At 42.2% G+C, this 23,045-nt stretch overlaps 1 protein-coding gene across 1 annotated transcript in view; it reads right to left on the bottom strand.

The window, feature by feature from the left end:
• Positions 1 to 23,045, bottom strand: part of antxr2a (ANTXR cell adhesion molecule 2a) — a 74,090-nt gene that overhangs the window by 34,137 nt on the left and 16,908 nt on the right. Inside the window, exons 11-16 of the mRNA XM_034090972.2 lie at positions 16,180 to 16,258; positions 15,178 to 15,273; positions 8,216 to 8,266; positions 6,799 to 6,888; positions 4,922 to 5,092; positions 4,046 to 4,126 (exon numbers count right to left, since the gene is read on the bottom strand). Coding sequence (XP_033946863.1) covers positions 4,046 to 4,126; positions 4,922 to 5,092; positions 6,799 to 6,888; positions 8,216 to 8,266; positions 15,178 to 15,273; positions 16,180 to 16,258 — 568 coding nt within the window. The remainder of the gene's footprint in view (positions 1 to 4,045; positions 4,127 to 4,921; positions 5,093 to 6,798; positions 6,889 to 8,215; positions 8,267 to 15,177; positions 15,274 to 16,179; positions 16,259 to 23,045) is intronic.

Here is a 23,045-nt window from a genome sequence, read left to right as displayed (position 1 = left end):
TCACCAACAACACAGTCAAACCACATTAGATCTCTTTATTTGTGCCTGGGGCAAGTTCGGCACTGCAGCTGTGTCCACCCCCACTCTACCTTTGGTGTTGAAGGCCCTCGGGCGCTAAATGTGAGACCACAAAAAGAAGAAAAGAGAGGAAAAAACAGTTTCACTCTAATTTTGTGTCTCTCTTCCGCATCTGCTGACAATCCAGCAGTCTGGCTTCGGGCGGCAGCACTGAGGGAGGAGGAAAGGAGACTGCCGAGGGAGGGAAGATGGGTGAGGATTGGAGTTCGGCAAGGAGAGGGGGTGTCATGGACACCCCGGTCCCCGTGCTGAACAGATGTCTGCGACAACCTGCTTCCTTACACCTGTACGAGTCCTTGTAACCCCACGGACGCGGCGCACTGAAAAATTCATGACCCTGGAGGTTTCCTGTCCGCCATCAAAGAACAGTGCCCTCCCTCGCTCCCTCCGTAGCGCCTCTCCTCTCCCTTCTCCACGTCCTTGCTGCCCGCTCTGCCATCTACACCTAACCTCCCACCGGACAGTTCAGACTCTGCTCACTTTGATCAAGTCAAGTTTGTTTGTTCAATCCAATACCTCACGTACATCTCATTGAAGACCAGGCTGGTGGCCAACAACAGAATACATTAGTGATGCAACATCAGGAGACAAGTAACTTAAAAAAAACATAGCCCATAAGAAAATAATATATATACATTATGCAAAGATGGTGGGAAAATGGCAATGGCTTAAAACAGAAAGCTGTTTATGTGGAAGAAGCCCAACAATAAGATACTTATGTTGTATATCCAAGACCAGTAGAAGCAGGACTCAAAAACTGTTCCAGACAGAAACTAGTCGAGCATCAACTAAACTAAATGTGTCCAATGAGAGGCTGAATTAAGGTATATGATGTTACCAGTGTTTAAAGCCTTTGGACAATAGACTGTTAATAGGAGGTGGACGTTGTCACCCATTGGTTTGAAGACTGCGGTTTTGAAGTAGCGAGGTTCGTTTTGTGGCCGTCACTATCTCTGTTTATTGGAACCACAAGAGACACGGGTGACCAAGTAATTCCATTTAACTTTAATGTAATGAAAACAGACTGTAAAAGACTTCAAGCTCTGAGAAAAAAGATTCTGACAACACCTAAACTGGACAACAACTTGAGAGTTGCCCGTTCAATTACAAGGTAGCCCCATCCTAAAGCTTACGGTGCTTTATCCTCCAACATTATGCCATATTGAAATATACTTTAAACTATTCATTGAGACAACTACAATAGTTTTGATTCATTTTTTTATCCGAATATTGATAACATCATTTTTCGCCTTTTTAAAAACGTATTTGTATTGCTCATACTAACGGTACGTCCACACAGCAGCTTTAAACAAATATTCCAACGCTTCTCTGCCCATTGACTTTGAATGGGGATGACGTCACTTTGCCTCGCTTTTCGCCGAACTGCATTGTGGGGGAGCGAAGCGAAGATTTCCAGGATTTTCAGGATTCAAAAGTTGAGCAATGTTCAACTTTTGAAGCTGAGCTGGAAGCGCCAGCCAATCAAACACGTGTATGCAAATCTGACAGTAGAAGCGCTAGCCAATCAAACCATGTGTATGCTGGGAGAGCCAGACCGCAGTTCATTTCCTCATATTCCAAATGAGAAATTACGGTAGCAAATCACCCGGTTCTTTACGACCAGAACTATTAACGGGATACAAACCGGAGGAACCAGGCATGGAGGGAGGTGGCAGAGACAGTGGGTGAAACTGGTAGGGTTTCGCCTGTTTGGGGAGTTTATATATATTGCTCGCATAAAATCCCCGGGGTTTTTTGCTTTGTACGTCGGGGGCGGGAGATTCATGTGATTGGTTGTTGGTCGCGTTGCTCGCAAAAAATCCCCAAGCTTTCAGACACGCCCAGCTCCAAGATTTTTGAAAAGCTGCATGTGAATGAAGTGAAGCTGCCAGCAGTGCAGGGGACTCCGCTGGATACGACTCTTCCATGTCCCCTTCTATGCTTGTGCTTTGACATTGCTGGATCCCTCACTAGTGGGCTTCACTCACACTTTCCTACACATCCAAACAGTTTTCTGGGAAAAACTGAGGTGACTTCTTGTGTGGGAACATCTATCATCCTTTATGTAGTGAGAATCGAAAACATAATATTTGCACATGCCGGCGATCCTGCTTAAAACTCAGTAGCATAACTATTGGGCAGGCGTTTCTGGTCATTTCATTTGGAAAACAGCAGCCGTTCCAACAAGTATAGAGCAGAAAAATATGCCGCTTTTAGACAATTGGGCCAACTCATGTCATACAATAATAATTGTTACCTTTTCTACAGCACCACCATAGTTTTAGAGGCGGCAATGGTATCGCTTAAGACAAAAAAATAAAGCAAGAATTTAGTGATTGGTAGGCTACTATAATTTAATCAAGTGGCACAACTGCAGTTCCTTAAATGGCCACTTGAGGCTGGCTCCAAAAGCCAGTTAATCCCGATGGACACTACCACATGTTGAGATGATTGCAGCAAAAATAAACACGTCAATATTGAGCGTTGCAGGAATCAGTCGAAAAACCTAGAAATGAATTATCATGTAACGTATTCATGACAAACATCCTTAAGCTTAGCGATGGTGATGCGCTGCCATGCAACAGTGATGTAGCCTGTTGCCATCACAGTGTGCTGAATGCGGCCCATCTCAGCTGCACCAACGCGTCACCTCTTTCCCCATTTTTGGATTAGCCAGGAGTTGGGGGCAGACTATCCCTCGGTTAATGAAGCCACCTATGCTGCATCTTCAGAAGTACATGGATCATGTCAAGGAGACTATATGCATACTTCTTTCACTCCATGAGTTTAATGTACACCAGGTCCTAGCCACATGTTAAAATATAGACCGATTGATTTCAAACCATGTTTAATGCAACCTGGCACATCTTCAGGCAAGGTGACTCCCTCAGCAGCAAATAGCAAGCTCACAGCTGGCACACCGGCTCGGTTTTGTCCTTGTTATACAACGTGGCAAACGTTCTTTCACTTTAGCCTTACATTATTCTAGAAACCATTAAAAATATATGAACTCTATGTAGAGGAAGACGGTTATAACTGGCCACCGCAGTGGATTCAGGACAACAGGGATGTTAGGTATGAATGGTCAGAGGAGTCATTTTTCCTTTCAAGCTTCAGCAATACTCCACTTCAGTGACAATCCACTGAGCAAACATATGTTCTTCATAAGAACAGGCCAATGAAAATATTTCTGGGCCAAGAAATGAAATCCAAAATGCTCCATCATCACAGGGGTTTATGTGATTTGTGAAACTAACTGCTGCCTCAGAAAGCTAAGAACATATCATAACATCTGGTTAACTGTGACTTGGTGGTGGTTTGTGGGCAGCGTGCTCTCCTAACCGCCTGCGGTGCGTTAGGTTTCAGTGTGTTGGTTTGTGGAGCATAAATGCTTCCTTTTGACTCAAGTGTGACCATATTAGGATGTCCCTGTCATCCTCTCCTGAGTGAGCCGTTGCAGCTCACATCGTCCTCGTTAGGTAACAATAACACAATGCTAAACTCGTGCCAGCAACTTCCTCTGTAATTCAATACTGCAATAAAACAATGACTTCTCGACTGTAATTGTGATGACTCAAAGGATTTGGAAGAATACAAATACTCATACTAGGGATAATATTATAGAAGAGTTACAGTACATAAATAGGCAAAGAACAACGTTCATCCTGCTGACTGATGCGGGAAATTCTCTATTTATATCCCTGAATGCATCAAACTCCACACATGACCACTGGTGAGACTCTGAGTCACTCCCTTCAGGGTGTAGTTTGTGAAACTAAAGACACAACACAACTGTCTGTAGGTTTGTACACTTCATCAGCACCAAACACTCACATACACCTCACTGTTTATGCAATCCTGCCTGCCTCTGCATATTTGTATTTGTAGGCATCTCTGCAAATACTTTTTCCAAAGGAACCTAAAGTGTTAAATGCTGCACTAGTGGAGATTCTTTTAAATGACTTGCCTTGTCTGCGTCTGAGGGTCGCATGAGAGACACTCTGTCATACTGCCGGCCCAGGAGAGCCCACAAAGCGTCCAGACGACCCTGATGATGAGACAAAAGAGACCGGACTTTAGTTCAGCAACATGTTTGTTGATGAAATGACAAACATCATGATTTACACTATTATTTTCATTTTAGTGTTGGTGTCACATGCATCTAATTTAATATAAGACCAGACCATATTGATTAACATGTCCTCCAATGTTTTCCTGTCTTTTGCTGCACAGAAATATAAGTGCATTCTCAAAATGTACAATCAATTTGCAAAGAAATTATTGCAATTTCAAAAATACGTTTACATTTCTTCACCATCAATCAGATTACTCATGGTCATGAAGATTACAATATCATTTACATACAAAAAGTTACTTTTAGCCACATGTATTTTGAAACAGAACCACAATATAGCATTTTATTTCTCTGTGATTCAAACAACTTGTCGAAATATTAGTTGTATTTTGTTTCCCATATGATTTCAATCATGTGAAGTAATACAGGCATCATCACACACAACAAAGCTTTTTCAAACCATGCCCAAATCACATTTGCCAGCTTTCCACTGAAACTGCTTTCAATGTGTAATATCTTTAAATATGACTCCAATAGGTGTCGGTGTCATATTTATAGGAATTAGGTTTACATTAGGAATACTAACAAATATGTAAGTTGCCAGTATACTGGTACATCTTCAGTAAATAAAAAATGCACTGCATTATATTGGAAATGATTGAAACTTTCCAATTTGCATCCAGAGGGAAGAGAAGTGAAAAAGCTTTAAACCTAAAGACAGAAGAAGCAACATGTTGAGTCCTATGAGTTGCAGGTAGTACCGCTCACCTTGATGGGAGTGTACCATTTGTTCTCGATGTGATCGTTTGTGGGGGCAGCCTTCGGGGGGGGGCGTCTGATCACCGGCTCCTCTGAATCCTCTGGTATGGACACTATGGCGTTCTTAGCCTTCTCGAGTCTGGCCCCCTCCTCGGTGGAGCCTTTCTCCCCCCACCGCACCTGGACAAGTAAGAACACACACAGTAGCAATATATGAGACATTCATTAAATCAGGAATATTAAAATAAATAAATCAAAGGGCTGGGCAGGTATTCATCAATTAAATGAGAATATAGAAAAATAGACCAACAACTTCCTGGTTCTAACTTCTTTAATTAGGGGGTGTACTGCTTTTAATAGTTGAACAAAGCATCTTGGATATGTCCACTTTCCATTTTTCAGACCTTTTATAGGACAGAACGTTTATAAAATTATAATAAAAAAGGGAGCAAAAAAGGTAAAATAAGGAAACTTAATAATTTGGGAAACAAGGGAAACATTCAAAAAGAATGATGCAAATTAAAGTCACAAAACTAAATGTATAATGAAGCAATTCAATGTAAAATCACACATTTAGTATTTGCATATAGCAAGAAGTGGATGATCTTTTGTTTCATAAACACAAAGGAAGCATAAACACGCTGACAATAACAAGGGAGTTGGGCAACTGGTATCACTATGTATCCATAAGGAAATTAAGTGACCTGTAAACCTGTGTTTGCTTGTAATAATAAGCACATTTACATGTGCTATAATGTGTCATTGTGTTCGCGTGTGAACACGGGCCTGTGTGTTAGTGAAGCTGTCCTGCTTTTTAATTCATCACATCTGTTTCAAGGAGGAGATAAAAAAATATCCACCGTCACATGAATGGGGAGAGGTGATTAATTAGCGACACAGTTTTCAAGCTGTAGGTTAAGCCGTGACAATATAGAACAGCTTTTCAGAATCATCTCTGGGATCTATCCGCGGCATCAAGAGAAGAGCGGGCTGCGATGAATAAAAGATACGTTGTCACCTCGGCCGGCTAAATATGCGTTTGAAATATTGGCAGCGGCAAAGCGTTGGAGGTGGAGGTTGGTTTTTCTCAGCATGACGTCTTAAACGTTGATGCAGAGGAGGGTGGGGGGAGATAGGCCTGTCGGTGGGAATCAACCTGCTCCAGCAAGAAGAGAGCCAATGATTTCCGTACTCGCAGCTCACAAACTCTCATGGGAAAGTAAAGAGATGGGTCCTCCCGGAGGATGGGGGGAAAGCCGTGCATCAGAAGCGACTTCCTCGGGGCTGAGAACCGGCAGGGGGTAATAACAGCGACGGGGAGGAGGGGAGCTCGTCTTTAAACCTGGATTCCCTTCGGAGGACGCGGACAACAAAAGAGGCCGCCGACGTTTGGGAGTTGAGAAGCGGGGGAGGGGAGGTGAGGTAGGTGAGGTGGATTTGTCAAGTTGACAGCAGCACTCAATCCTTCATCTCGGCGATGACTTGATCCAATCAGGCCCCGGACAGCCAAGGACGAGATGGCAGGGCCTGTCATGTCTGCGGCATCAGTGGACTGACGAGGACAGCGGGCCGGCCTCTCAGTCAGCCCCCCCCCCCGCCTCCTCTTGCCCGTGTAACTCGACAAACTTGTGGCTTCAGAGCAAACTGCTGACGTTCAGTGTTCTGATTTACAGGATAACAGCTGTCAGAAATGTGTGACTTCCTGCTGTTTGGGATTTTATCTTTCTAGGATTTAATTTGATAAGAAAAGACATGCACTTCTCAAATCCTTTTACAACTTCAAGGAGCGTGAAATGTGGAACATGAAAGGATGTCTTTCTGAATGTGATGAAAGGGTTTCAAGCTCCTGGAAGCAATATGTCGGGGGATGATATTTAGACTCTGACCTCCATGCGTTTGATCCCGCCGGCTCCTCTTCCTCCGTAGTAAGAGGCGTCCACAGACGGCCATTTCGACTTGGGCAGTGGCTCTGGCTCCTTTAAGGAAAAAGTGGAAATTAGGAAAATCAACACACACACACACACACACACACACACACACACACACACACACACACACACACACACACACACACACACACACACACACACACACACACACACACACACACACACACACACACACACACACACACACACACACACACACACACACACACACACACACACACACACACACACACACACACACACACACACACACACACACACACACACACACACACACACACACACACACACACACACACACACACACACACACACACACACACACACACACACACACACACACACACACACACACACACACACACACACACACACTGTGAGGAACCATATGCAAACTTCATTGTTATAAACAACTACATCCACATGGACAAAAGAAAGGAAGTGCTGGACTGTGTTAACTATTGTTTTCAACAGGAAAGGCCCATTACGACATGTTGGCAGAAAGGAAGAGACACTCTTGTCCACAGAAGAATATTAAGGCATGAAGGTACAAATAAGAGAATGAAGTTGAATAATCAAACGTAACCTTCAGATCTCTGACTATGAATAAAAGTTATAGCACTAGCACAAATGACAGTTTTCTTTCCACATAATTACGCAATTTCTCTCAAATACACGTTAAGAGTATTTTTATTCCACCATTTCCGACCCCAACACAATGTCCTTACTAATGCCACAGCTGTATACTCTTTCAAAACGGTCCAAGAATTTCCTCCGCTAAATATCAGTTCATCTCCTCAATTTTCATAACTTTATCAGGAAAGTATTTTGAATGCCCTGCAAATGAATTTAGTCCTGCAAAAGAAGCTCTTAATATCCATTGTTAATTAAAATGACTTTTTTTATATCATGATATATTTCCAGTTGGGAAAATACCCTATATAGCGTAAGAAAAATATAGAAATGTATGTATAGATAATGATAATAATAATAATAATGAATGAATAATAAAAAACACATCCCTTTAACTATCTCAGTGTAAAGCCAGCAGTAACTTCTCAAACACTTTAGGAAACGTTCTGTCTTTGCTGTCAGTGTAGTTCAGCCAAAACACCCTAAAGCATCTAACCTGGCTCTGTCAAAAGTTCATATTGTGAATGGTGTTCATCAGATTATGGGAATATTCCCTCAATTTAGATGATACTCGTGTTATATATTATATGTAATGTAGACATAATGAAGCACAACATTTGTTCTGTTACTCTACCTGGAGAATTTGATTCATACAAGTATCAGCACACACATTTAAAACAATGTCACTGGCATCAGGGCAACACTATATTGATGTACTCACAGGTGGTGGAGGGCGGGAGGGTGGAGGAGGTGGTGGCGGGTCTTTGATGACCTGGATAAACACAAAAGGCAAAAGAGCATCAGCAGAAAGTCCATCAGGGGACATATACACACACACAAACACACACTTGTGAGGACAAGCACCGACGAGGCTGACGGAGGTGATTTGTGACAGGTGACTGAGTCAAAGAGAGACGTCCCTGAGCTCCACGCATAGGCTGCTTTGTGACTGCAGCAGGCCCCCCGTCACCCCGCTGACTACTGATTACAAGAATTCTGCTTGTAAACCAACATCAGGGGCCCCCTGTGCAAAATAAAGAAAAGCTGAATATCAACTTGTTGACAGGGGAGTCTTTGGGGCGAGCGATGCTGCCCGTTTAGCTCTTAATTAATTGGATGGGGTTCAGTGCTCCCCAGCACTACCCCCAATCATAAAGTCCTAAGGAGTTAATTAGCTCCAATGAGATACAGAGGAGGAGGCTCGGCTCCGCTCCAAGCCCCGTCTGCGTGCTCCGTGAGTGGCAGCGTACACACACAAAAAAAAAAAAAACTGGTAACACACGTAAGCACGACACACACCTCTCTTGCAGCAGAGTGAGCGGCCCGGCGGCATTGTTCATGACAACACTGGATGACATGGCACCTGAGGAGCAGGTTGTCCACAATGTGATTCCACTCAAGGACAAGATGCCTCCACTGGGGTTTTCAGATGTGCCTTGCAAAGCAAAGAGCAGCCCCGACAGTGACATTTGTCAGGTGTCAGTCAGACGCTTCACATACTGATGTCCGACTTTTTTTATTTTTTCACTTTAGGATTGCTGAAGACACCACTGCCACTCACTCCATCTGTGAGAGCAGTCACGCTGGAAAGGTGAAGTGTATTCCTCTGTGTTCAGGTTTCAGGGGTTGGAAGTCAAACACGAAGATCCTTTCATGGGATAAAACAAAACGGCATCCTTGTGGTCCTTACGTTACACGAGAGTGCAATGCTGACATTATTCAATTATTAATCAATACAATCAATTCATCATCATCTCTTTATCAAAAAGAATCCCGAACTTGAAAATCAGAAGACATTTCTAAATGTTGTATCCATAATGTGTTCTACTTGAGGCCCCTCGTCTTGTTCCAGATTCCCATGTGGAATTTCTCCTTTTTTCCTGTTTGATATCATCATCGTTAACTAAATATCTTTGGCAAACTATGGCATTCCGTTCATTGACGATGTTTTTTGAAGATAAAAGGATAAGGAAAATTAGTACGGAGTATTTTCCTCGTCAGCAGAGGGTTGATAAGAAAGGAAGGAGAGTTTCCTGTTGACTTCTCCACCCAGATGTTCCCGGGGTGGGTCTGAGAAAAGCCTCATCTCACTGTTACTCTTTTTACACACCCGAGAGTGCTGGCCTATAAATACTAAACATATCATTAACAGTGAGGAGGTTTCTCAACGTGGAAAGCGGAAAGCAGGCCTTTGTCTATTAGTCATCAGAGACAGAGACTTCCCCGTCATCACTGGTTATGCATTTGCTAAATTGGTTTTGGAAGAGGAAAAACGAGCAATATAATAATGGCATATCATAGATCCTAACAGCTGTTTCATGCACTGCTATGCGCAGCGATACCACCACACTCTGGACATACTGTTGTCATTAGAATAATGAAAAATAATCAATTAGGGTTAATTAATTGCTCTTTGACACAACTGGCTGTAAGCAAATCCAGGAAGGTCCACTGGTAGCCTCTCCATACGCTGGGTGATTATTTCAGCCACACCTTACGTTGACAGGATTATCTCTTTTTATTAAGTAATTATGCAGCAGATTTCCTGGACATATTGTGGGATAAATAAAGCATTATACAAATGACGGCGCTCTGCTGCTCTTTTCCCAGCTACCTGATGGACAGATGTGAAGAGGAGCATTTGCCGGCTTAATTAAAAACTAAACCGCGGGATACTTAGCCGTCTGACATCAGCCCCAGAGGCTAGCCACCGCAGTCACGACTCCAGGGGGAATGGGGACCAATCACAGGGGCTCGGGGCATCGTCCCCATATGGCTGTCTCTGCAACTGTCCAACGGGACTTGGTAATCCGTTAGTTCCCAACCTCCAGCTCAAACCGTGTCGTGTCAAGCTGTTTCGGGAGGCTTATTGTGACGAATCAGTGGATAGCATATTCTGAAGTTTAAAAAAGATTTTTGCTTTTAACTGCGGACAAATAAACCTTTGTGGAGTCTGAGGGGGTACAAAGGGTTCAATGCAGGGCAACACTAACAACTTTGAAAGTCAACTGAGATTATAAACTTATTATGCACCAACTAAATTGCAAATATGTCCAAAAGTGCATCCAATTTAGCAGCGAATCGTCGGTTTTTCAGATAAACCAGCAATGTCATTTTGAAAACTACATCTCCGACCCTGAATCCTTTCATTTGAACTAAAGGCTACGCCATTCTGAGTTTAATTTCCAAACAAATCATAAACAAAGAAATTACCACTCCACAGCTTGTATGACCTCTCTCTTGGCATCAATCCATGTGGGAAAGAGACAGAGAGAGGCAGAGAGAGGCATTGTGGGAAAGAGGTTGTGCATGTGTGTGCGTGTGCGTGTGCGTGTGCGTGTGTGTGTGTGTGTGTGTGTGTGTGTGTGTGTGTGTGTGGCCTCATCCCGACTGCTGAAACCTGGCAGACTGGGGGTTTAAATATTAACAAGCCACACATGGCCCTCCTCTTCTGCCGCGTCCCCCGATGGAAGGCAACAGCAGCTCTCTCCACCAAGACAAACACGTCCGCGGCCAGACATGCTGCAGGGGGTTTACATTTTAATGCCTTTGTTGGTTTTCCAAAATATGCTTCCATCTCATCCTGGATGGGCTCCCTTCAGGTCCACAAAGCCAGGTGACGTCTATCAGTTAAGGGGCGGTGCGGGAGAGAGCGAAGCGGCGGTGGAGGGTAACATTTGCCTTTATCAGATCCCGGTAAAAAAAGCCAGACACACAGAAAAGACCAGGGTGCACCATCTGCGGCCCCTCTCCCATAGCCCCAAACGATAATCTGCTGTGGGTTTTTGTAAATGGTTAAGTGGGTGAGGCTGTTTTTCCAAAGACGATGAGAGCTGTTTTTTTTATGAATATCCACACTAAAGAGCAGTTTAAACAACGGATTTAAGAAATAAATACCCTCCATCAAGCACAATCAAGTTGTTGAAAGGAAAACAATTAAGGAGGGCTCAGAATTTCATCGCAAGTTTAGATTTGTTAATTACACACAGCCTCAGGTTCCACCTGTTCACGAGGGACCAGTAACATGTGGCGATCTGTGGAAATAATGAATAACCTTGGACAAACACGTTGGCACATAGTAATGAAATTCTCTTTTATCGTCACGGCCTTCTTACTTGAGTCAACATTATATATTTACATGCACATGTATTTCATTAAAATAGATGTTATTTGATATTAAATAGGAGTCAGTTCTGCCTATTATGCTGCCTCAAATTACAAGAAATTACTAGTTGAAATTGAAATAAATTGCTTATGTTATTAAACAATTACAAAATAAGGCACCAATATAGAAAATGTTATGTTTATCACGTGAGCTGACGTTACGATGAAAAATTAAATAAGACAGTATATTGATGTCGACATTAAATAAATTCTCGTCTCAATGCCTATTTATTGGTGCTTTTATTATTGCTTCTCTATACATTTAGTGGGTTTAAGGTTTATTATGCTAATTTTCATGTTCTTTGGTATGTTTGTGCTTCTACTATGACATGTCTATCTGCTTTAATGGAAAGAGGAAAGCCCAAAAAGCATAATTAAGCCCCTTTTTAGAGTGGAAAAGGTATTAATACTGGTCAATGAGCTGTATCAGATGTTTAGCCTTAACAGCCCTAAAACACAATATTTTCTGCGAAATTTATAAAACTTGTGGTTACAGTATATCACGTGTGACATTTGTCTCAGAGCTGCCTCTTGAAGGTTAGAAATTGGCAGAAATATGTTGCCCAGCAAACCAATCAGAGCAGACTGGGCTCTGGTTTCAGACAGAGGGTGAAAAGAGGTGCTGCAGCACAGGCAGTGTGAGAACAATAAAGAGCTTTATGAACATTAAAGCATATAGACATGTCACAGTAGAGGCACTACATACAAATATGAACCTGAACATTTGCATAATAGGGCCCCTTCAACAGTATTTGACTGAACATATTTGCTTACTTTGCCGACCCTATCAATCAAATCTGATCAAACCACACACATTACTGATGAGGCAGATTACATCAGATTAGTTTTCCAGTACTTAAGATGTTTTGTTGGACATTTTTTAAAAACCTTTAACTTTGTTTGCTGAATGTTTGGTCAGTGAATTCAAGGTTGAAAAGAAATACCCAAAATGTACTTTTATTCATAATGTCATTAATTGTGTAACTTTGGCTGGTTTAGTTGTTTTAGATATAAATATAATGACATTTTTTCTCAACTATTATATGAAGTTAAGAGTGAGGGTGTGCTGTCATTGTTTTTTATTTATACCAGGAAGATGGTTTTATGGTGCCAAAGCCGTTTGAAAAAAATTATTACGTGGCCTGAAACGCTGATAAGATATGTTGAAACGTTATTATATTAATGTTTCTTCTTATTTTTTTGATAATCAAAAGAACATATTCACATTGCACAGCGTTTCTCAAAGTGTGGGGTGCAGAGATATGATAGGTGGGTTGCGAATGGACGCGATGAACGGGAGATTTTCATTTTTTATTTTTTTGGACCTCAGGCCGGAATCGAACCTGGGTCCTCGCGGGCGGTAGTGGACTGTTGCAGCCGGAGACTCGTAACGGCGGTGGACTGTCACAGCGCCACTGCGCCGGAGTCGCCGGAGCATCGCAACAGCGGGTGTTTGCGGCGGCAGGTGCGGTACCGGCGCTGTGGAAGTCCACGGCCCACCTATGCCACGCCGACGGCAGCGGCCCACCGACGGCAGCGGCCCACCGACGGCAGCGGCCCACCGGGAAAAGTCCCGAATCTCCCGATGGCCAATCCGAGCCTGCTCACACACACACACACACACACACACAACTGAAACCAAAATAATGTACAGATATATGTAAAAATCTCTCACACACACATGTGAAACGCTCTCACACACACACGTGACACACACACACCAGCGTTGCAGTCGGGAAGAAAAGCAATGTGGAGCGGCACCTCACCGCTTCATACGGAGTTTAACCGTGACACTTTTTCGAAATCCCGTTTCACAAATAGATTTGTGTGTTTACCAAAACAGAATGGGCATTAAAGATTCAAAAGTGATAAACCACAAATAATCTCTGAGATTATTAATAATCACTTCAGTCCCCAGGTAGGCCCAATGTTAGTCATGGGCAAACTGAGATGGTGTTAACGTTGGTGCAATCTGTCACTGAGTGTCCTCATCTTATCTTTGGTTTGTTACACTCTTTGCTTACTCTACATGAAACAACTTCATCTCTTTTCAGAACTTGATGTGCAGGATGTGGTTTCCCCATTTCCTGTTTGAGGTCCTTCCTCTGCGGTGTTGCTAAGCCACCGAGGTAAACTGGGGGTGACGGAGCCGAGTAGATGTTCGACACCACTTCCCCCTCACAGGAGTAGCATCGAAGTGGGACAACCTGCCACTGACCTGCGGTTCATCACCGGTATATTGTTACAGCTTTGGGTTTTCCGCTCTACAACTCAATTTAAAAAGAACTATTTTCAGCTGAACCAATTTCTTAAGACGTTTGCAACAACAGGAAGTTTGACGCCATCATCAGAGCTAGAGAAATATTCAAAGCAACTTTGTTTTACATGAAGGAGCATGGTTCTGTGCTGGCAAAGATGCAACTCAGAGCAAATACATCATAGGCCTGTACTACGAAGCTGGTTCAACCTAACCTGGATATGTTTGAGTTAGCCGGTTGGCCTAATCCAAAACATACGCGCTCTCGCTAAACTGTACTACGACGCGGGTTATCAAGTGGATCGCTCAAGCCAGCCGTGTCCTATAGTTAGGTGCGCGTTCACATGAAAGGTATCTGGAGCATTCGACCAATCACAAACATGGACAAGCGTACTGATAGACCCCTGCGCGTCATACTTCCTGAATGAAAAGTCAAGTATAATTAGACAAATATGAAGGCGTTAAACTTTAAACATCCATGACTTAAACACTTGATCCAGGATAAAAGCCACAGAGCTGCACCTGCAAGGTGAATACAGCTGGTAAAAGAAAAAGTATTTGAATGCGTACATTAACAGGTTTATGATATCACTGCTAAGACACGATCTGACTTCAATTACATTTGACTCGAGTGTTTCGTCAACTTAATGTGTTGCTTAAAATAATACTTCTGCATACAGTATGTGACACTGTGAGTGTTGCACGGCCAGGTACGGCTCAGCTGACTCAGATAAGGAGATATATGATACATTATGAAGTGATATGCCGCGGACTGTACTTAATGTTACTCTGATCCGGTTACTTATGTTGTGGCAGATATTTAAGTAAGCTTTCTTAACGCTAATGTTATAATAGTCAGATTGCTCTGAAGATGGAGGTGATATTCTATTCATGTTCACGTTCACACAGTCTGTGATTTCTGCCAGCCGTCTTTCCTGCAACGGCAGTTTTTCTGTATTTCCTTTCTCCTGTAATATGACTTGATCGCTTTAAACTCCGCACACTGAGCTCTGATTGGTCAGCAGGCAGTGCTTTCACTGAGTTGATCTCTTAGCCTGCAACCTAACCTGCTCCGGGGCAGGTTAGCCGCACAGCATAAGTTACCATGGAGATCTAGCCCGCTAAAAAGAGAACCAGCGTCGTAGGACTGGAAACCCCGAGTTTTCCCTGAAGTTAGGCGGCTAAGCGAAAATCCTGCTTCGTAGTACAGGCCTCTGGTTGCCCAAAGTTGAGTATGTTATGAGCAGTGTAGCAACACTCACTATTGTGCAGCAAAGGGGCCAGAACCACCACATGAGGGCCAGAGCGACGAGGATCAGCAGCACCAGGAAGACAATCGCGACTGCCCAACCATCCGACTGCAAGGAGAAAGTCACGAGTTTAATACAAAAGATTACAACATTTTGAATTTTCTCCTGCATAATTATAATAATAAATAATATTTTTAATTGAAGTTGTCTGAAGTCCTTACCACCAGCTGCTCTTGCAGTAATAAGTAGAGCACCTTTCTTACTGTCCTAATGTGCACAATGTAGTCACTGCTTTTTCGTCTTTTGTGTTCTTAGCAGAGGTTGCGCTAGACTTTTTCGCTGCCCGTCATTTTGACGGACAGGATCGTAAAACTTCCATCAAAAACCAGAATTACCCATCGGCCTTTACACAACTCAATTAAGTCTTGAATTCAGTAAGACTTAATTAATGAAAATGTATACATTTCGAGGTAATCAAGTTCTCTGGGATATCTCTTTAACTTGTTTGTGTATGACTGTGATCATTTGTCAAGGAAACCTATCCTCCCTTAAAATGACCATAATTACTGTACATTACAACGTTTTATCATCATTTTTGTCAGAATATTAAAGTAATAATTTAAAGTGTATATTTTACTCATTGATGATATTGAGCCTTTCATTTACAATTGCACTTGATTGTCAACATAAGAAAACTGAATTGCTTTCATATTTTTGCAATTGAAAATGGTGAGAAACTGTGAACTCACTACAAAAAACAAATGATGATCTTGGAACAGAGGATGAGGAAGTTCTACTTATTAGGATGGTGGCTATAAAGCATCCAAAACCAACATTTGAGCACGGAATGAAACATGAATTGAGGAAATAAGCTTAGGTTATAAAGAGAGAAGTGTGAGGGTGAGGGAGCCGTTTTTAAACTAGAAGGTGGAAAATGCAGGAAAGAATATAAGAGTCCATTATCCTCTCAGATGCTTTCATTTTGATATGAATAAGAAGGTCATCCAGACTCACACATGTGGACGCAGTGATGGTGTAGGAGCTGGAGATGAAGGATTTGCCGTGGTTGAGGCTGATGAGAACATCCATGGTCCTGTAAAGACCAGAGTGGAATTAGTCTCACATAATTATATCCAATATGTGGACTGCATTGACATTAAAAGCAGAAGAAACATGCGTCTTATTACTTTATCTTCTCGGCATCTAACATTAATCTATCAGAGAATACATTAACAACTTAAAGCAACATTTACTGATTTACCAGCAGGCGTAGAAATGTTGTTCCATGCTGCATTTTTATGCATTTATGAGTCATATTTTGCTTTAAAAGGAGCACCTGTGGGTCAGGAAGTAGAGCTCCACCTGTCCAAGTGTCCTTGAGCCCCCAAACCCAAAACTACTCCCAATGGACAGGCTAGCACCGACATGGTAGCTTGCAGCCAATGGAATGTGAGTGTGTGTGAATGGATGAGAAGAAAATTGTAAAGCACTTTGGATACAAAATCTACCATACAAACTACTACATAAATGCAGCAATTTGTCGTATTTTAGGTGTATTTTCTTTTTTAAATCATTTATTTTCCAGCTGTGTTAGAATGTATGGTCATATTTTTGCTTTGATAGAAAAGATTCTTTAACTGTAAATATCGTGCCTGATCTCCAAGAGGTAAATGCAAATTCATAGATTAGGCTTGTTTTATTTGTATCTACGAAAAAAAGCATTCTTTTCTTTTTGGATATAGATTTAGAGCGGGTGTTTTTCAGTAGATATCTTTGACACACCCCTTTAATTAAATATAAAGGGGTAAAAGCCAAAACCGTTTGGCTTCAAGTAAAAAAGAAAAAAAAACTTCAAATACTTAAAAAAAGAGTTACAATACGAACATCCGCTGATGAATTAGCAACAGATTTCCTTTTTTTTTCCTCAAGCTCATGAATTGGTAGGGTTCTACAAAACGTCCAATATGACTTCCAGTGACAGAAAAAAAGAGCTAAATTGTGTTGTTTCACATGCAAATCCTGTAAAAGGAGTGCACTGCTCACATTAACACAATGCTTAGTAAAGAACACAATGGGTACAAAGTAAATGCTCAAACTCAGAGGGAGGAAATGGTCTCATTATCACGGCCGTCAGCGTGAGGGGATGAAGTAACCTGACTGGCAGTAACAAGGCACGTGAACTCCTATGACTTATTTAGAGGGGGAAACGCGGAAGCCAAAATGGGCGCAATTAAAACCCTAATGATGAACGGCACCGCAATTTCCATATGTCTATTACGCCCAATCCAATTACTGCAGGTTTAATGAGAATTCAGGACATGGAACGCCTGAAATCCTCCCCACAACACGAAAAGAAGGAGAGAAAGAAAGTAGGCAGAGTGGTATTGTGTGTGAGGGGCCAGCTGTGAGTGCACAGCGTACAGGGGAGGCCGGCATACAAACTGGTGCTGCGGAATAATAACAAGAGAGCTCTTTGCTTTGCTTTGGATTTGGCCTCAGGCAGTGCCTCGGGCCTCCAATTCTCCTGTGGTTCAGAACAGATGAGCAACCTGACCATGTGTCCATTACTATGCAGTGGGTTCTAAATATTCTAAAGTGACTCCTTTGCACCTTTCCTAATTTACCACGGATAAATATTTAAAATCCAATTCATGGAACTTTAAAACCGGATGAACTCTGACACTAACACAACTTGTTGGTGTCTCCAGTTTCCCTTTTCTACTCTATTATGCAATCACCTATTCTGTAGTCGTTGAGGTCAATATTATTATTTGTTTAGCATTTAATCTTCTTTAAGGAATGGTTTAGCAATGCAGATTGTTTTTTTTTTTTTTTTTTTTTTTTTTAAAAAACAGACAATATACAAAGTTCAGGCTCAAATAATGCATTAACTACCAAGTAGAGGATAATTAGTATTAATGGTTATAGAGAGGTAGTTAGTATGAGTTTTTAATACAAACTGTATTGAACGTTTAGTAAAGGTTATGATGGAATTTGTATTAATTCTTAAACAGAAATGATTACATCGGTTTATTCTACAAACTATGATGTGCTCAAAGTGCCCTGTTTCTACCTTTCCGTTGAGGTGTGGATGTACATTAAAGAAGAACGCTGCAGGTCCTTGCATGTTAACTAAGTGCTTGTGCTGAATGGGTGAGGGGAGAGGCTAATTTAGCTGACACCCTCAATCCGTGATAATGGTGGGCAGGTTGTTAATCAAGCTGGAGGTGTGGACCTCGCCGTGTGAAGGAGGAAGGCTCCCAAGCGAGTTACACTGACGAACAACCCCCCCCCCTCGCCTGACATCGCTGGACATCCTTAACGCACCACAACCCAACCATAGTTGGCGAGGCCTTTTTTCTCCCTCCCTGAGACGCTGAGTGCTAATTTAGCCAGTTACTGTTGAGTAGGCAGAATCTGCTCCAGCACAGAGGCATAAGTCATATATGCTCTTTTTATTCTCACCCTTTAAGTTCCAGGAAGATTAACGAAAGAATGATTAGCAGTTGGATGACAATGTCTACCTAAAGTGGTCCGTTCGTGCCATCGTATTAGAAAAAGGTGGTAAGTCATTCGCTCGACAAATGAATCTGAGTATTTTGATAATTATCTAATAGTTAAAAGAATTCGCCAAGAAAGAAATTACATGAATTAGATGATTTGATCCGTTTGATCATTGAAAATGACTTTTGGTCAGACAAAAAGGAAGAAACTGGATGTTCCTCATTAGCTCCTGACAGTTTATGGCAAAGAATTGTGATGGCTTACTTGAAAATAAACCCCTGACAGATACTTTGATAACAAAATATGGTTAGTTACATCTTTTTTTGTCCACTTCGCATATCTAGTGATGATTATCAGTTATTTGTTTCTGCGATGAGGGCCATTAGTGAATGTTACATAGAGAAAGCTACACACAGACAGGAAATAAAGAGGGTCAACAAGTGTTTAAACAAAGGGAAAAAGGCAGCTGGTTGACTTTAAAAAGGAGCTGGGTGAATCAGTGTGTGACACCGAGGAGAGAGCTTCAGCTGCATGGTGGTTTCCCAGTTATGTTTGAATACATTGGAAATGAGGGGCAGATTGTCACGGTACACTTGGTAAAAAGCGTGGTAGGGACACCAGTTGAATGGCAGAAGGATTCTTCCTTCAGCCGATCTCTTGCTCCACGTTAGAAATACTTTGTCCCAGGGCTCGCTATAATCTGTCAGAAAGTAAGGCTGCTGTGACGCTAAGCTTTGGTGATTTGATACAGCTGGAGCGGCTGACAATGGTGACGCTAATGACTTTCAAACTTCCCTTAAAGATGTGAAAATTGAGGCGGCTGAATAATTCACGGCAGAGCATATGCAGGTCCCGTCACTCGGCATCCAGCAGTCATCACTCTGAAAGAGTTTGTGTGGCAGAAGTTCTGACTGAGGGGAGGAAACTCGACCTCACGAAGCCTGGGGACCAGATGAGAAGTTGTGTTCCATGCATCCACTCTAACTGACTTATGTTTTCTGACAGGGCAGCTGGTCATTCAGAGGACCACATCAGTGTGATGCAAAAAAAACTACTTTTTTTACCACACAAAAATTGGGAATATTTTTTTGAACTTCCAAAAAACAATATGACAATAATTGAAAAGCTTGATGTCCGCTGCGGGGGTTAGATCCAGTGATTTTTCTTCCACTTCTTTCCCTGAGAGTGTTTTTACACCAGCATGTTGAGCCCAGTTAAACAGTCAGCCAAGGAACCAGTTGCTATTCAAGTCAAATTTGCTTCATCCACATGCTCTTGTCACTGGGTAAGTAAGTTCATCACACGCAACGAGGCAGCTTCTGAGTCCTAGTGTATAACCCATAGTCAACAACATTTCCACTACATGATTTTGTTTACAATTCCTGGACATCTGGAGTTATATCTTTGTGAATGCAAACCAGAACAATTGGCATTGGTTCCAATCAGGAACCCAACCTTTAGTTTTCAACCCGCCCTAAGTCTAATTTGCAGAATTTTTTTAATTGAATGTTTATTTCTCTTTTTGATTCCAGTACCGAGAAAGCCTTGAATCATCAGACATAAGTCTGAGGTTAAACGTTGCCGCTTGCATCCTTTAATCAAATGGAGCTGGTTCCAATCTTATTATATGGCAATCAATTCCCATTCAACATGTCTGTGTCCCACAACACGGAGGACAATCAAACAACAGGACATCTTCATAGCCCCACTGGAGCAGATGGAGTGAAGCCTCTGCTAGCAGCAGCCCCAGGACAGCCCGTTTAATTATTGACGAGCATTAGCATTAGCTACTGTACCTGCTATGTAAAGCAGGTGTCGACTACCCCCTCAGTTATTTTATGCCCTCCACCGTTATTGTGAAAACACCAGGTGAGGACATGCTGATGCAAGAGCGCAGCCACTTAACCTCTCGATCGACGGCCCAGCAGGGGATGCTGGGTCTCCTAATGGGGATACACTGAGGGGGGAGGGAGCGGGGAAGGAAGGGATTGAGCAGATGCCAGCATTTCTTGCCTGATGCCGCAGCTGTCAGCACAGATGATGCCTACGCAGTGAGTGCTCCTACACAGTTAGATGACCAACTGAGGATGCTGTGATTCCTGGACTTCCAAGCAGAATGTGGAACCGCCTGCTTCATGTTCCCGGTGGAACGGGAAGCTGCCGCTGAGCACCTCAGAGCGAGTGACTGCTGCATCTGAAATATGTTCCCCAGCGACCACGTTTTTGAGGTCAAGTCAGAAGTTAAAGCAATGTTTCCCCAGGACAAAGCCTCGCGTGTAACAAAACATGCTTTAAGGGGGGATACTGGGAGAAGCGATGTGCAGTGAAAAGACGATTCTTCTTCGGCTGAGTGGAGCCGTGCTTACGGAGCGCCCTGTGCACCGGTAGCGGTGATGGAGCAGAAGCAGACAGATGGATGGAGACAGAAGTTCCCGGGCTCCGCTGTTCCATGCAGGTGGTCCTGGGTGCGGGGATTGTCAGTGCATAGTGAATTATTTAAATGGAGAGCGTGGAAAAGGGAATGGCTACATCTGTCACACATCCTTTTAAAGCCCCTCCAGCAGATGTGTTTACTCACCGCCAGTACCAGCTAACTACTTAATGGGTCACCATCGGCAGCCAAGAGTTAATTAAGCAGGCCTTTTGCAAATGGCGTGCACATAGCATCGGCATCAGCTTAGGTCTTATCAGGTCGCAGCAGAGGCTGTAGGGCTGTGGCTTTCAGATGTAGTCCCTTATGTTTCTTTTCAACGCGAGTTGTTTGAAAGATATCAGATTCGGTTTTGCTTTCCTGATAAAGCAAGAAGAAGGTCATGTTCAGTGGCTGCTACTGTCATTCCAGTGAATAGTATTTATTTCCCTTTAAGTGATGCCAGCTGGAGAAAGTGTCAAATATAGTATTGCTTTTCACCGGAGAGAGAAGATGCAGTGACATACTTTTAGAAAAAAAAGAGAGACACACCTCTTGGTCTGAAGTACGTATTGTTTTGAAATGTTAGCAAATCAGAACCACAATGCATGTGGCCTTCTCTCCAAGAAAGTGGATCAAAACTCTTTTATGTTTAAATCATCCGTTTGCCGCTGCCTTTTCTTGAATGAATCATTATTAATGTATTACACTGCACAGTAACTTCTCTTTCTTGTCATTTATACGGGTCCTATTTAAATGTGTCTTATTCATTAACTTATTATTGATTTTTGCTAAACGTTTTCAGTGTTCAAGTGCCTGCTGAAGCTAATAACCGAGTACACATCTGCAAGACCGTTTTGTTATATCCAAAACAAACACAAAAAACTAATAAAGACATGAATGCACGTCTAACTTGGTGTTTTATATCCCTTCAGCATCTGGCAGGAAAACATGTTATCATGAGCAGTTTACATTAAAACGGGAGGATTATCTGAGGTGAGGTTCAAGTTGATTTGGAGTGGTTACAGCATCGCCCTCATCATATGATACATAATCTGTTTTAGAGCTGAAAGACCTTCAGGAGCCAGCAGCACTCATAATCATACATTTTTGATTGGATTGGAGTCATCGAGGACATTCAAATCTGTTGTTCCATCTAGAATGCCTTAGCGATCATCTGTTATGGTTTGGGATTATAAGAGATGACGTTAAAGTCAAACAATAGCGATGCAGCCAGGAATAAATGCATATTTACACTGTTTTCACTTCAATCTTTGTGCGTTGTATGTATGGGGTGTTTTTCTGTCGGCTCCCGTCTACAATGTTTACTGCGTCTTGACGCTACAACAAAGTCTTCATCCCTACTTCTACTGTTTTAACATACTGCTAATCTATAGATTTAGGAGTTGTTTATGTGCACAGAAGAAAAAAACTGCATGTAGTAACGTTGAAGCGTCGTATTTAAATATCAGATATAACAGCTCCTAAACTAAACAAAGCGCAGCACAAAGATATCTACAAGCCTGCAGGAAAAGAGGAAATAAAACCGTTTTGAAATGGTTCTGACAAAAGTAGAGAGGAAGTAGCCGTTACTTTTACTAAACGCAATACTGCTTTGTTTTGTTCATTTTCAATGGCAACATAGACATTTATATTTATCTCACATTTGAAATGCTGTTTGACGGCCCAGTGTATAAATGGCAGTGAGATGCCTTTCTTTAGAATTTCACACCTTTCATGTTGACCACGTGCCAAGATCAGCACTTCAAATAAATCGACAGAAACACAACACGCACACTCACTATCAAGTTATTCTGGAAAACTCAATTTACGAGACTATGTGCCTACATCGTCATTTATCAATTGTTTCGTCTATTTTGCTTCTTTAAAATGCTTATACTGTTTTCCCACTCATTAGCAATATTTGTCTGAAGGACAGAAAAGGAAAAAAACAGAAACTTTGGTC

The sequence above is a fragment of the Pseudochaenichthys georgianus genome, chromosome 9, assembly GCF_902827115.2.
Source record: "Pseudochaenichthys georgianus chromosome 9, fPseGeo1.2, whole genome shotgun sequence".
In the NCBI taxonomy this organism is placed as follows: Eukaryota; Metazoa; Chordata; class Actinopteri; order Perciformes; family Channichthyidae; genus Pseudochaenichthys; species Pseudochaenichthys georgianus.
The sequence above is the reverse complement of the archived record's forward strand: the minus strand, read 5'-3'. Positions and strand labels throughout refer to the sequence as shown.